This window comes from Onychostoma macrolepis, chromosome 23 (genome assembly GCF_012432095.1).
Source record: "Onychostoma macrolepis isolate SWU-2019 chromosome 23, ASM1243209v1, whole genome shotgun sequence".
NCBI classification, from domain to species: domain Eukaryota; kingdom Metazoa; phylum Chordata; class Actinopteri; order Cypriniformes; family Cyprinidae; genus Onychostoma; species Onychostoma macrolepis.
In genome coordinates, this window is record NC_081177.1 from 24464465 (window position 1) to 24480121 (window position 15657).

A 15657-nucleotide genomic window follows, 5' to 3' on the forward strand; every position below is an offset into this window, starting at 1 on the left:
CCTATCTCCACTGCTACCCAAAATAATGTGACAAAACTAGATTCAAAACCGAGTTGACACAGCATGAAAAAAATGCTCCTATTACAAACAACAAAGATATCAATGTCTGTAAATGATAGAATTGTTTATAGTAGATAAATTCTGCTTTATCTATTAAAGTAGATAAAGTAGATTGATTAAAATAACTAAAATAATAATGACTTGGAATGACAAATTTATAATTCTACATAACAAAATATTAAGATATAATATAATAGTTATTTTAATGATATATTCGGCTTTTAGCTTTCTGACATTACAAAAGTTTTTTACATTGATAAGTATGTGACCCTGGACCACAAAACCAGTCTCAAGTCGCTGGGGTATATTTGTAGCAATAACCAAAATTACATTGTATGGGTCAAAATTATTAGAATATTAAGTAAAGATCATGTTCCATAGATATATTGTAAATTTCCTACTGTAAATATATAAAAACTATAGGCGATTTTCTCAATATTTTGATTTTTTTCCACCCTCAGATTACAGATTTTCAAATAGTTGTATCTCGGCCAAATATTGTCTGATCCTAACAAACCATACATCAATGGAAAGCTTATTTATTCAGCTTGGTTTTATCGTCCAGGGCCACATATGTTATGTTTAAAAATATTATGTTTTTTAATGTATTTTAAAATATCCTAAAATATGCAAGACAGATAATGAATAGAATAGAACAGAAAAATTCAATATATTTTAGTTACGATAGATATTTTGGCCATTTATTTTATTGCTTCTAGATTTCTGACATTTCATATAACTAAAACAAGTAAGTATATGGGATGTTATCTGTAAAAATATTTTGTTTATTTAAAACATCCTACAATATACAAGGTGAATAGAATTGAATAGAATAGAATACAAAAATGCAATATATTTGAGTTATTATGATTACAGTATATATACTTTCGGCTATTTATTTTATTGCTTCTAGCTTTTAGACATTTCATACAGCTAAAACAATATGTTTTGAGTTTCTAGTAGCCTAATATTTGAATTATTTTTTTAAAGATATACTTTTTTGGCCATTTATTTTAGCTTCCAGATTTTTGACATTTCATATAACTAATGTTTTGAGGTTTATTTCTCAAGTAACTATATAGCTATATTTTGTTTACATATTTTGCATCCCCAATCCACCAAACTCTCCCATTTTTAACTTTGATATTGTAAGTTTTGAGATGTAGTGTTCCTTCTTCGTCCCCACACGCTGTAGAGCTGCTCAGGGGCTTTAACGCGATGGTGTGTTAATAGTGAACAGGTATGATGCGCGCGCGGCGGGAGGTGAGGGTGGTGGTCATGTGACGCGGCTCTCGTGAAGGTGCGGGGTAAAGGTGGCACACAGACACAGGGAAGAGCGCGACACTGCAAATACCTCCACAGACCTCTCTCCAACCGAGTTCAACACAACAACACAAAAATCATGTCTATTAGCCGGAAAAACTGGTCTGCTTTGTCAACGTAAGTAGATATAAATGTACATTTAGCGTTTATATTGGTTTGGTTAATGGTTTTGCGTTTTCTGACAGGTTGCAGAAGCGCAGGTGTCAGTGTTTATACCGATGTTACAGTTGCGTGTGCCATGGACATGTTAACTTACAAATATCAGAACTATAACTGGAAAGAAATGGTGTTTTAGGGTTTCTACTTTTTTATTTCTTCCCTCTAAATTTTGTAAATGAAAAATATCAAACCTTCAGACTTTCAATTAAGCAAAACAAAAAAAGAGGGCACTTGAGTTTCAGAAATATAGCACCCAGGGCAACACTTCCAATGTATGTATGGTCATCGTGTGCATTTTTGGAAGACAACTTTATGACTGAAATAAAAACTGAAAGTAAATGAGTCTGGACTGGACATGCAGTTTGAGTTTGTGGTGCGGGTTGTGATTATTTTGACAGCTAGTGTAATGCACTCATATGGAAAGTAATGTCAGCTATCAGACTCAAGGCAGTGAGTATCCTTTAACCAAAACAGAGCTTGAAAAACCAGTTATTGCACAATGAAACACTGTTTTCAAACTGAAATACAATAGTCCACCTCTGGGATATATCATCGAGACCTTTGATCGTAATGCATCTTCTTATACTTTCAAAAAGACTGACAGGATAGGTTTCAGTAGTGAGTAGCTCAAAACATCCCTGCCATTTCTTTCCTTTTGCCTCCATGTGAATAGATTTAAATCAGTCCAAGAAAAAGTTGAAATTCAATGCTTTTTTTTTTTTTTTATGTTTCACAGAAATCAAAAGTGGTTGTAGCCAAAAGTTCTCATCTTTCAGGCAATATGGGCGAAACTATATTTTGGGAATGCAACAGAACAAGACAATCTACCTTTCTATCTATCAACCAGCATCAGTGTTCACAGAAAACTGGAATGCTGAAAACCATATATGTTGTATGCATTTTAAACATGTGATGTGTTTGATCTTCAGGCTGGCTCGACAGTGGACTGTGGAGGATGAGGAAGAGGTGGAGAGAGAGAAGAGGAGGAAGACAAGGGAGTATACAGCAGACACGGATGAAAGTCCCACTGAAGAGACCAAACCACAAACCAGTAGGTGCGAGAACAAAAAAAGACAAAATTACAGAGAAAACGCAACTTCAGACAACACTAATGGTGTATTTATGCTTTCCTTCCCTCTTCAGATTGCTTAAGAGCTGTAATTGGCTTTAGGACTCAGCGATATATATCAAATGTAATGCAAATTTTGTGTTAAGCATTTGCGTGAAGCAATTGACCTTACAGAACATAAGGATGAGCGCTTCAGAGAGCTTTAGATAAAGGTTTATGGTATCATAAAAGTGAATATGAATATGATCTACATGTAATGTTGTAATTCGGTCTCTTAATACCATATTTGGACACTGCCCATGGCTATCAAGAAAAGATATAGAATATATAATTTTTTCTGAGAAACAAATTTACAAGAAGAGTTTCATGTGATGTACCAGAATGTCTCCAAGTGGCATAAATGAGTGATGAATCCATCAAAATACAAAGACGATTGAATTCTGACCCCCACAAGAAAAACAAGAATACTTGGGGTAAAAAAAAAAGAAGGATAAAATCAGTGGAAAAAAAAGATCGTCAATTTAGTTGACAAAAAAAAAAAAGTCTGCATCCCCTCCAAATCATTTTATTCAGTTTGCACATATATTGCACGTTTACTTATTTTATCACAAGGTTTTAACCACTCAAAGTCTTAAACCCAGTAAGAATGCATGAAAATGAATCTTCAAACACTAACATGACATGACAACATGCTAAACACACTACTATAATGTTTCCAGTGTTAGTGGGCCTGCTGATGCTGGCGACCCCAGTGGCGATGCCGGTGGCGGTCTGGCCCAGCTGCAGATGGACTTTGTGGACATGTTGCGAGTCCGTGATGAACGGAGGAGGATGAGGCACGTTGAAACCCTGAGGAAGAATAAGGAGGAAGATGATGGAGGCATCAAAGAGGCCGGCCCGGGTGCGGAGCCCCATGTGGAGCTGCTGGGGGAACAGCAGGACGAGGAAGTCTTCAAGAACATTCAGCGCTGCGTGGAGACCTTCGTGTCAGCAGAACCTCCCACCAACTCCAAAGACTCAGAGACACACGAGAAGGTAGGAAGACATGGGTTCTCAATGTACAGTAGTTCTTCTACAGTGATGTGATGCTTTTAGGAGATTCAGAGGTGGTCCAAAACCAACAGAGCTGACAACTTAAACAGAATTTTAAGGAATCATGGGTGAGCTTCAGGAAGGCAACAGACCGTTATATTGCCATCAGCCGATAGCTGTGGCCAGCTAAACAATGAATACTAGAGAAGTTGTTCTCAACCTTTTTGACTTCAGTTTCCCCTAGTGTCCACAACGTTTCCCAACCCTGTTCCTGGAAGCACCCCTACACTACACATTTACAGACTCGTCCTAATAAAAACACACTTGAATCAACTTATCATCTTATTGTTAGAGACTCCAATGCATGAAATGGATGGGTCAGATAAGAGAGACATCCAAACTGTGTACTGCTGGGGTGCCTCCAGGAACAAGATTGGGAAACATTGATCCACAAAAATATTTGAGAACCAGACACTCCTAGTTTCTGTAAATTAAATAACAGAATTCCAAAAGTTTAAAGTTGCATGTTTCTCACCGTGTTTAACCAATAAACTGACTGCATTTGCTAACTAAACTGCATTTTCCTGTTAATTTATTTGTATTTTTTAAATTATTTTTACTCACACCTTTTACAGTACCTAAGAAGATATTTTAGATCTTGGCATAACTTGAAAAATGTATATTGATTGTAAAATTTCACATGGAGTTTTAGGTTTTAATTATTGACATGACTTTTCTAGGCCTAGATATGCTTTTTTTTTTTTTTTTTTTTTTTAATTAGGCTACATTATTCAGGTTTTCCATAAAGGAAAAAAAAAATTAAGGAGAATTAAAATAAGACACATTTTTATTTTTAGTTATATTAACTTATTTTACTACATGTTTTGTCTTATTTTAATCATCTTGATGCCCCATTGGAAGTTTGGCCCTGCATTAGAGCTAGTTCCCCCAATATCAGTTCCAAAATCTAACAACTGCTTCATCAGGAGACAATATATATATTTTTTACTTTGAGTAATAGTAATAGTTATTTATTTATTTGTATTGCCCTGTCAGCATCTAAGGCCATCTTCATGGCGAAAACTGAGTTGCAATAATACAAGAGTTCCATAAAAACAAAATAAAAACCAAGCAAACAGAGAAATACAGCAGTTAAAAATTATACAAGATTTTTTAAATTAATATATGATAAAAATTCTAAAATCTACTTTAAAACAGTCCAATAAACTATGTTTAATCATTTTGAAGAACATGCATAGAGTTGGATGTTTAGCATGGCATTGACACTCTTATCACCTAATGACATCTCCTAAAACACCACTTGATCAGATCTTGTTTTAAGGGAGAGAAAAAGTCTCTTCTATATTCAAAAGAAATGATTCCATTTAATAATGTTCAGAATCTAAGGTAAACTATTTCACCCACAATCTGCATTTGCTTTGTAATTTTTATGTTTATTAGCATATCACTGTAGGCTTAACAACATGTTAACATCAGACTCTCCTGGAATCATTTTAAATCCATCAATTATGGTTGTACTTTTGGGGTTGTTATGGTTTGGCGTTTGTTGGTAGAACAAATACTTTGCCATTAAGAGCAATTATGGGTAACTTCTTTAAATAAACCTTTGTATGTTTTGGCATGGCATATTCTTTGCAAAGTCTGTAACCTGAACTGGGATCTTGTTTTTTGATAGGGTTATGCATCAGTTCTCACAGCAGGGGAACATTAATGTTGCAAATGACATTGTAGCATTAGCCATTAGGTGCTATATATAGTAGAACAGCGAGAGTGAAACTGTTAGGTTGTATTGAAGGTTTTTGTCATTCGCAGAAAAGTTTAAATGAACTTGTTGGATGAACTTGTTTTGCAATGGTTTAATTATAAAATCCTCTCCTCTCTGTCAGTAAGTTGTCAGTTCTGCGCCGTGTAAATCTGACAGGTTTCATCATGTGGCTAGTGGTCAGAGGTCATCTGCATGCTGTGAAGCTGTCTCTCATTACCACCCGTAGAGTGTGTAATTAATCATCTACAGGATTAAGAGAAAGAGCTGCGGGAGGCCCAGTCTTTCTTTCACACACCTACACGGCCTCGGCATGAGAGAACATTAAGTCATTTGACCCACTTCTGAAGTGTGCCGTCACTTCTTCTCAGCCAGTGCAACCTAAATACACAGCAATGCTGAACGACTGTTAAAGGAACAAAATCAATATATTAAAATGTTCCTTTAAATGAAACTGCAGTATTTCACTGTAATTATGAATCTGTAGTTTGAATTATTTATCTGCTTATGTTTGTTCAAAGCAATGTTACCAGCATCTACCACATCTGCCATTTACACTGTGTCACACAAAGATGTTAGTGATCTCAAATCAGAAGTGCCTGAATTTAAATTTAAACATGCAATTTTTTAAAGATTTTCTCAGAAATTGTTCTATCCATGTTTACATTTTAAATTAGAGGTCGGTGGCATGACTAAAATCTTATATCACAGTACAAAAGTTCACTACAGTTCATAGGTTTGTTTTTTTTTGAGGAAGGGTGCATTAAATTGATCAAAAGTGACAGTAAAGACATAATATAGTAATGTAATTATTATAATATAATAAATATAATAGTAATATAATAAATATAATGTTGATTAAGATTTCAATTTCATATAAATGTTGTTTATTTGAACCTTCCATTCATCAAAGAATCCTTAAAAATATCACTGATGCAGCAAATCAGCATATTAGAATGATTTCTGAACGGTCATGGTAAACTGAAGATTGGAGTAATGATGCTGGAAATTCAGGAATAAATTACACGTTAACATATTAAAATTATTATTTTCCAATATTATTTATATTTTACAATGTTGCCATTTTTACTGTGTTTTTGCCACCTTGGTAAGCATGAGAGACTTTTCAAAAACATAAAACGTCTTCTAGCACTTTACATTTTTTTGTACGGCTGTTTATAATATTTTTTATTAAATGTGACCAAATTTCATTGTGAATGAATGACATTCTTAAACTGACACGCATGCGCAAAAGAACAACAACAAGACGGCATGAAGCGCGCTGCCATATGAGGTAAACATGGAGGCCACTGAATTTTAATAGTTTACCCTAATTTTACAGTTTTCCCTATTTTCCTCGCTTTTATTAGCTTTAAATGCATGTGCGAATTAGCGGCAATTCAGCGTCAATTGAATGAAAAACTCACTTAGGCTATATTAAACATATAATGTTTAATATATTAACAAAGAGAATACAAACATGCTATTAGGTCTAATATAAAATAAATAACTTACACAAAGTTTAAATATAAAACACTGAAACATTATTAACAAATTGATTTGGTGCAACCAAATAAATAAGAAACGAATGTTAAAAAAGCTTCCAAGTTTATCTTAGATAAAAGGCTAAAGTCAAAAGTCCTTCAAAAGTCTAACATATTTTTAAAGCAGGCGCTTTAAAATTTATACAGTGAAGAATATACAATGTTATTTTACATTTGATTATTTAATTTCTGTTCTTGAACACCTACAAATCTAAAAACGCAAAACATCTTTAATTTATATCTTTGTTCTATTTATTTATTTATTTGTGCTATTGCTTGTAATTTGTTCATTTGCTGTTCATTGTTCATTGACTGTTCACTGTTCACTGACTGTCTTTAATAATGTTTGAACTTTATATTTGTTAGTAGTTGTTGCTGTGTTATTGAAATTGGAATCGTGAATTGTAAAATTTAACTGGTATAGGCCTTTAATTTTGGTTTTCTTTCACAACAAAGTTAGGCTACTTGAAATAAAATATTTCAATGTTACTTGAAATAATATAAATATTAACAGATAAATTATTTAAATTTCTTATACTTATTTTGTTTCTTTCAATTTCTTAAGCGTTAAAAGAAAAAGAAAAAAAATTATCTGGAAGAAGGGGCCCAAATTTCTGTCTTGCATGCCCCCCTTAAAACTCTTCATGACGCCCCTGGACGCAAACCAAAAGATAAGATTATATCGAATGAATGATAAGTCTGGCAACAGTGCAAAAACAACTTCCTATTATATAACAGCTGAGTTAAAAACAAGCACCAGACAACAGTCCACACATAACTGATGAATTCACCAATAGTGAGGCAAAATGCTGAACAATTTCCAACAACAACACCACTTAATAAGTTCTTCATCTTGACACATTTCCATCACAAAGAAATCCTGCACACTGGCATATCTATACCATGGTGTACTAGCAACATTTCTACCATCACATCATACTGCCTGGCTCATTTATATACTCAATGGCAATTTTTTTTTTTTGTCTTTTTATAGCAAGAAAATGGAGGCACGAACCAAGATTCAACATCAACCAACTCCCAACCCCCCCCAAAAGCATCCAGAAAGTTTGTGAGGTATTTACAATTTCTACCCATTACAAATATTTGAATAAGAGTGAAATGCTGGACTGACAGTAGTGTAAACCCAGCTCTTTTATTATTTCTCTCACTGGAGACATTGATCTGTTTACAGTTTCTCACTGTGATAATGAAAGCACAATCTTTGCCCTGCTCAAATTATATCCTACTGTTGTTCTCTTTGATCAGCTCTCTCTCCATGTCCTTTGATAAGAGTCCCACATCACCCTCAGCAACCAGCAGACTGGTTTCTCCTCTGAGCCCCAAGTCTCCGCCCCCTCAGTCCCCGAGGGCGGAGTCACCACACAGCCCCACCCACTCCGGCTCAATGAGCCCCACACCAAATGGGGACGCAGAGGTGAGACTGCTAACAGCACTGCTGTCTTGTTTAGCACAGTTTCCCTACAGAAATAACTATGGTGATACCATGGTACAACGGCAGTCATTCCATAATACTACAGCATTTGTATGGCAATAGCATGTATATACCAAGGCATTTATATAGTACTTCAAAGAATAGCATAATATTACCAATGTACCAATGTAGAATGATGTTAGGGCTCCCTCTGGAGGAACATTGACGCTAATGACATTTACTGTTTTTATTGTGGCCAAAAAAGCACATTTTCACAGATATAAATGATTAAAGTGATAAAGGAGACCACGTACATTGAAAAAAAAAAAAAAAATGTTGGTGTAGGATTTGCATTGACACACATTTCACTAGTAAATTTCACAATTGATTACGAAAACGGCATTGAATTAAATGTGAAATTTTAATGTAGAAAGACTGAAATAGTATTTTCTTATAAAAACACAAACTTTACAAATGTCATTTTTTTACACGTTTAACTGAAAGAAAAAAAAATTATTAGAACTGACTTTGTAATTATTTGTGAAATGATCAGCTATTTCTGAGTAAAAGTTTCAAATAAACGGCAGGTAACACATTGAATTAAACATGAAATTTGAAGTGTACACTGAGAAAAATGGAAGGATTGACTTTGAAACAATTTGCACCCAGAAATTACTAGTAACTCTCAGAAATATGTACAATGAAATGGTAAGTAATGCATTGAATCAGTTTAAATATGTTTGTCATTCCTATAATGCCTCTTTAATCCCATTCTGTACATAGGCTTCTATTATTAACAGGAGTTACAGCCACATTCTGCAGCTGATTTAACTCCAGAATAATTTGAGTCAATTCTAGAGATCTAAAACAGGCTTTATCATTTATTGACTGATTATACTTGTGTAATTCATTATGCATTCTCTTACAGTTTTTTCTCTTACTGCCTTATTTTATTTGCATATGTGCACAGAGCCATGAAAATGGGTCACCGAACAATTTCGAACCAGCTGCGAAACCTGCGTTCACACGGCAGAGCTCCAGAACGGTGTCCTTCAGGGTAAAGCTCTCGTTTGACTATATAAATACATCTGAGCTAATTAAGTATGAGAGTCAATATGTCGTATAACACAGTGTCAACATTTGCATTTCATGTGGACAGTACAGCAAGCCCCTATACTGTCAAATTTACTTGTGTCAATAACCTTCAAGTGCTACGTCACAGAAAGCTTTTATTATTTATGCCATGTTCTGTCAGGACTCATTTGTTAAATATTTGACTAACTCAACACACACACACAGATAGACAGACAGTACTGCTTTGTGCCTCAGTGTCATTATCCATTTCAGATGATGAAGAAGAAGGAGGACGAAAACATGCCGCTACAGAGAAGGTACTGATCAACACACACACACACACACACAGACAAAAAAGAAATGCGCATGTGACATTTTGCTTCGGTTTTTTTTTAAGTATTAACTTTGTGATAAAGACATGCGCTTAACTGTACTAAATGTGCACTTGTACTCCAAATCGTAACACTTAAGTGTATTTAAAACATGACTGTTTCTTAACACACTTAAGTACACTTTTAAAAAGTGCACTTTGTAATAATGACAAATTAAAAGATTTACATTAAATACAATTTAAATCATTGTTTTAATTAGTTGTCTTGCTTTAAAGACCCACACTTATTTTGATGTGTCGACTAATATGCTAAAGCACATGTAAAGTACTTGATTCTAATTTTAACTGTAGTGTCTTGTTCAAGATTACATTTTAAATCTAGTTAATAGACAAGGTAGCATATTTTAAATCTTTGACATTGCAACTTTGTCAATACAAATGTGCAATATATTTAAATACATAACATACAAGTTGCAATAGAAAATTACATTAAAGTATATTTTAGTTGACTATAAATGATTGCCAGTGTATTTGCCATTCCATTTTAACCTTATTTCAAAACGTAATTATGCAATTGCATATAAAATGTACTTAAGTCCTACTTAAGTGAGTTTATAAAAATCACTTTAAAGTTCAGTTAACTGCATTTAATATAAATTTAAACTATAACACATTTTCATTTAATTGTAAATGACATGCAATTTAATTTCACTCAACAATTGTTCACAACTCACATTTAACAGTGGGTTATGTTCTTCTGACTAAAACAGTTACATGTTCAATAAATATTCCCTTTTAGTTTCTTGTTTTTATGTACCATGAATGACCTAAAGAAAATATGATTATTTTCTGAATATGGTAACTCTATGTCTTATCTTTTACATTAATTATTAATGTTAGTTAAATACATTATTGTTCGTTGTTAGCAGATAATGTATTAACTAATGTAAACATGTACAATGTTTATTAAAAATGTATTAGTATATGTAGAAATTAACATTAAAAGATATCAATACATGTTGTAGAAGTATTGCTCATTGTTAGTTTGTAAATTATTGCATTAATTAACATACACAACCTTATTGTAGCATGTTACCCCGGACACAATATCAGATTCACTCATAATTCTAATAAAAATTCTAAAAAAAAGAAAATGAAATTATCAATCAATGACACTGTTTATTTCAAAATAGATGTAATTTAGCTTTTACAGTGATGAGTTACAACAATCTGTATTCCCTTCCCTTCTATTAACATCCAATCTCATCCACAGTGCAAGTGTGCGGATTGCAGCGAAGACCTTTGAATCCAATAAGGTAAAGCTATTGAAGACAAATCTACTACAAACCCTTTCAGTCCAGTCTCAATATTAACTCTCAAGCTTACTCTGGATGTTTTGACCCACAGCGATCCAAACAAGAGGAGGAGCAGCAAACCCCATTTCAGAGAAAGTGAGTGAGTCTGTATTACTGCATTTACAGTGAGCTATTAGTTTCTGTTTCAGCAGCAGTAAAATGAGGGTGTGTTGAATTAACTGCTGTCTGTGCTGTTTCTCAAGCTCCCGACAGAGGTTATCATCTCGCTCCATTCAGGAGAAAATGGAACGACTGGCTCAATCCTCACAGGTCTGAATCTGAAATGACTAAAAACTTGGCACTTTTCCACATGTTCCATGATTTTTTTTTTAAATGCATTAAAAAAAATTTTTTTTTTTTTTTTTTTTTGGAAAACTATTAAAATTTTACATGCACTGCAAAAAATGCATATTTTTTCCAATACAAATATTTAAACATTCTTAAATCAGGATACATTTACTTTATTGAAGATATGAAGTCTTGTTTTCTGAAAAACCGAACAAAATAAAATGTGCTTAAAACAAGAAAAAAATCTGCCAAATAGCTGAACAAATATCTGTAATTAAGTAGATGTTTCTGTTCCCACTGATACTCTTCATTTTGATCAGTTTCTTATAAACATGTCTTACGTCATTTTGAGTCTTCAGCAAATGTATCTTGATTTAATAATGTTTGGATATTTTCACTGGAAAACAAGACAAATAATACAGAGGAAGAACAGCACTTTTCTGCACACTTTTCCCCCTTGAGATCTACTGGATGTTGTATTTTCAAACTTTGGTAACAAAAGACATTTACATTGAGAGACCATATTAACATATTTCATTCTGTTTATTCTTTATAAAGGTCTTAAAAAATGTTACATTTACAATTATAAAACCTGCAGAAAATTAACCTAGCATGAAAAGTTGCTCATAATATTTCATTTTATTTCCAGTAAAGTTTTTAAACTGCATCGGTCGCAAAATGTTGCTAATATGGTTGCAATCAATACAAAAAAGAAGTAGTAATATCAAGTTTAAATACAATTTAGAATAAAATGTTTATCAGGTTAAGCAGCTCATTTCACTGAGCAGCTGTTGAAAGAGTTTTAGGCTCTTTAGGCTGAACAGTGGCAGATTTTGCTGAATGGAAGACAAAATCATGCTTGAGAAATGCATTTTGTTGCTCTTTCCAATTTTTAGAAATGGGAAATATCCAAATCCCCAGTGGTGCACCAGACCGTGTGTTTAGCGGATGAGGTGTCGAGGAAGAGGGAGCTGTTTGAGAAAGAACAGGAGGAATCCGACAGAAGCCATGTGTTCTCCAAACAGGTGAGGACCATTTCAGTGTCTGGACAAAATGGGTTATCTGAACTGACCATTCAATCATTTGTTAAGAACATTTACTTTGTTTCAGGAGTTTCGCAGCTTTTCTTCGGGAATCTCTGATCGAATTAATCGCTGGGTTCAGAAGAAAACATTTACTGTGTCATCATCATCCTCATCATCTTCATCATCTCATAGTCCTTTGGTAAGTGCTGCATCATGTAGGCATACGCTTACTTTTATCTTTTTAAAATTTGTATCTATTTTAATTTTATCATAAGGAAATCATGAGATGGTACACACTGGTGTGAACCTTCTCATGATTTCCACTGTTTTTCTCCAGGCTTTGGCTTGGTGGCAGTATTTCACCTTGCACTGAGCCTATTTCGTTCACTCATTTGACCTTGTTAGTCATCCCACAAATATGTATCATGTATGTGATGAATCTGGAGTAATTATTTGCACCAATGAAATGACAGGTTTGAGCCATGATTTATGTAATCAGTCTATGTAATGACACGTGGCCTCCACATATCCTCACATAACCTTTTCCATTCCCCAAAATAGATTTTTAAACAAACAATCCTGTACAGAACTATAAATTGCATTCTTATCTTTAACAGTAAACATGCTGCAATTAAAACAGCATTTCATGTAGTATTTTTTTTTTTTTGTCATGGACGAAGTCAACTAAATTTCTCATTTAAAAAAGGCTTAAAACTGGTTTCATTTTCTTTATCCATGTGTCTTTCTCGTTCAGTTTGCAGTCTGTAGCACTGATGGCTTGCTGTGTCACATTGGTGTTTCAGCTTTGTAATGTGGAAGATTCTCGTCAAACTTGACTTGAATGAGTTAAAGGCTTAAAATAAGGAACATTGCCTTCTTTATGTTTCCTCTCATAACTCATTTGTTTATGCTCAGGATCTGAGACATGTGAGCATCTCCAGTAAGAAAAGTTTGTTTGAAAGAGGACAAGACCAGGACGACAAGTGACAGTCTCATGGATAAAGACAAAGTGAGCTGATTGTTTGTCTCTATAAATAAAAATTGAGAAGGACAATCGATTTTTATTTTTTGCATTGAACATACTTTTTATATTTAGTTCAGCATAGCTCATTCTCATTAATGTAGTAACAAAAATGTATCATTTAATAGTAAAATTTTATGATACATCACAGTAATAATTGTTGTAATTAAAATAATTGAGGTACATTTTAAATTCTAACAAATCACTGTATCAGGTTTTTTGGGTTTTTTTTCTGCATTACAGGTTTAATGAGATTCATTTGATCATGTATCTCTGCAGATTCTGAAGATTTTGAAAGAAGCTCGATTGACTACTTCAGACAGTCAGTGCCAAGGATTGTCTCTAAACTCCTTTTCCTTCTGCTTCTTTACATTGGCTAATTCCTCAGCACTTTTAAGGCATAGTACTGATCTACATTATTTGGGTAAATTCAAGGCTTATGTTATTGGTTGTGGATGTGTGTATTAATGGATTGTGGAAAGCAACAGGACTGTCTTCCAGGGTCTTTACACAGAAACTGAACATCACAGGGTTTATCTGACTGCAGGAATACAGACATACAGCTTCTTTGTGTCGGTGCCAGACGCTCCTCTTCCTTGTAGCTTGATATTTGTGCTGTTGATAAGTAAGTTATTAGGAGAAAGAGGCATAATCTATGACCTGAGCCATAACTCATAGCAGTCCAAGGTACAACTGTAATATCATAAATGTCTTTTTCAATTAACCTACTGGAAATAAGCTCAATGATTCATTTGTAATGGAGCTGGAATCGTGCGCTGAAGCTGACCTATGCTCTCACTGCTGTTGTTTCAACCTGCCGGAGACTTAAGTAGTAATAAGGAAACATAATTCAGACGTAACCTATGGAGAAATGTGTCCTATCAAGCCCTTTGCAAACTGACTTCAATCCATTCTAATTGAACCAAGCTTACGTTTCCTTTTTTGCTAACTGACCTTTCATGTAATTATCTTTTTTGCCCAGAAGGGTTATGCTGTAGATTAATAAAAAAAAATGTTTTTACTAGTGGTTATGTTGTCTCATGTTTTCAAATGATGCAGGCTTATGATCTGAATTTGTGAGAATAGGAAATATGTTAATAATAATAATAATAATAATAATAATAATATAGGAAATAATAATACAAATAAATAAAATTGTATTAATAACAACAACAGTCATTTAAAATTACCAGCAATTATAATTATATTATAATTATTGGTAATTATCAGTGGTTACGTTCTCTCACATTTTCAGTAATGACATATTTTAATTATATTCGCATTATAATTAAATATTTTAAAATGAATTCATAAAAATATATATATATATATATATATATATATATATATATTAATACTATGTTGTTATGTTGTCTCATATTTTTGGTAATATGCTAGAATTTTTTTTTTATGTTATATAATAATAATGCTTAAATGATGGAGGCTTGAAGTTATATGACTTTATGAAAATAAGAAATATATTGGTAACACTTTATGTATACAGTAATGCATTATAAAAGTAGTTTAAAGCATTAATTATGCCTTATAATGCATTGTACAATCTCATTATACAGGTAATACATTATAACACTTATCAATTCATTGTTACACTATGCACCTTAAATTCAGTTATAATTTTTAACAAGATATAATGTATTACAATGCACATTGTGAATAATTATAATACATTATACCCCATAATAACCCTTTATAATGCATTGCACATAAAGCCTTTAAGTAAAGTGTTACCAATAAAATAATAACAATTTACAAAAATGTTATCATTAATACTATTTTGTCATCAATGCTATTATTATTATTAATATTTATATTTCTTGCTTTTTGTGCAGTTCTTTGAGCCACATATTACATAAATATTGAAGAATCTAGTAACCACACAAAGCACATTAGCAACTGCATAGAAAACTCAGAACATCTAACAAGGCCTACATTCTTACAATACAAAATTAAATCTCTCTTCAAAATACTGAAGTATTCAAACAACATAAAAACTGTTTGAAATCTTCCAACATGGCTCAATCATGGAAACAAACTAAATTGTACATCTGAACATGGTTCAATCTCAGGCTGTTGGCGTGAGTGAGATGTGGAATGGTAAGCATGGTGCCATGAAGTGAGTCAGACTGGTCAGAGACTAGCC

The 15657-nt window shown here is 33.3% G+C and overlaps 1 protein-coding gene across 3 annotated transcripts; it reads left to right on the forward strand.

Annotated features, from left to right (window-relative positions):
- The first annotated feature begins 1234 nt into the window (after positions 1-1234).
- On the forward strand, positions 1235-14520 carry lad1 (ladinin). 3 transcript variants are annotated; one of them, XM_058763663.1, is made up of 14 exons: positions 1235-1500; positions 2472-2597; positions 3331-3646; positions 7965-8044; positions 8237-8405; positions 9373-9459; positions 9750-9793; positions 11081-11123; positions 11215-11258; positions 11366-11432; positions 12347-12475; positions 12561-12674; positions 13391-13484; positions 13740-14520. In XM_058763663.1, exons 1-13 carry the CDS (start codon positions 1463-1465, stop codon positions 13460-13462), a joined length of 1329 nt encoding a protein of 442 aa, XP_058619646.1. In that variant the 5' UTR covers positions 1235-1462; the 3' UTR covers positions 13463-13484; positions 13740-14520. The 3 variants fall into 3 exon arrangements, with proteins under 3 accessions (XP_058619646.1, XP_058619645.1, XP_058619647.1); XM_058763662.1 differs by having other exon boundaries at positions 1236-1500; positions 13776-14520; XM_058763664.1 differs by lacking the exon at positions 1235-1500 and having other exon boundaries at positions 2472-2593; positions 13776-14520.
- The last annotated feature ends 1137 nt before the right edge of the window (positions 14521-15657 follow it).

Coding starts and splice junctions, on each gene's coding strand:
- lad1 (XM_058763663.1), top strand. CDS start 1,463: ATGTCTATTAGCCGGAAAAACTGGTCTGCTTTGTCAAC. Junction 2,598..3,330: donor ACCAAACCACAAACCAGTAG/GTGCGAGAACAA, acceptor TAATGTTTCCAG/TGTTAGTGGGCCTGCTGATG. Junction 9,794..11,080: donor AACATGCCGCTACAGAGAAG/GTACTGATCAAC, acceptor TCTCATCCACAG/TGCAAGTGTGCGGATTGCAG.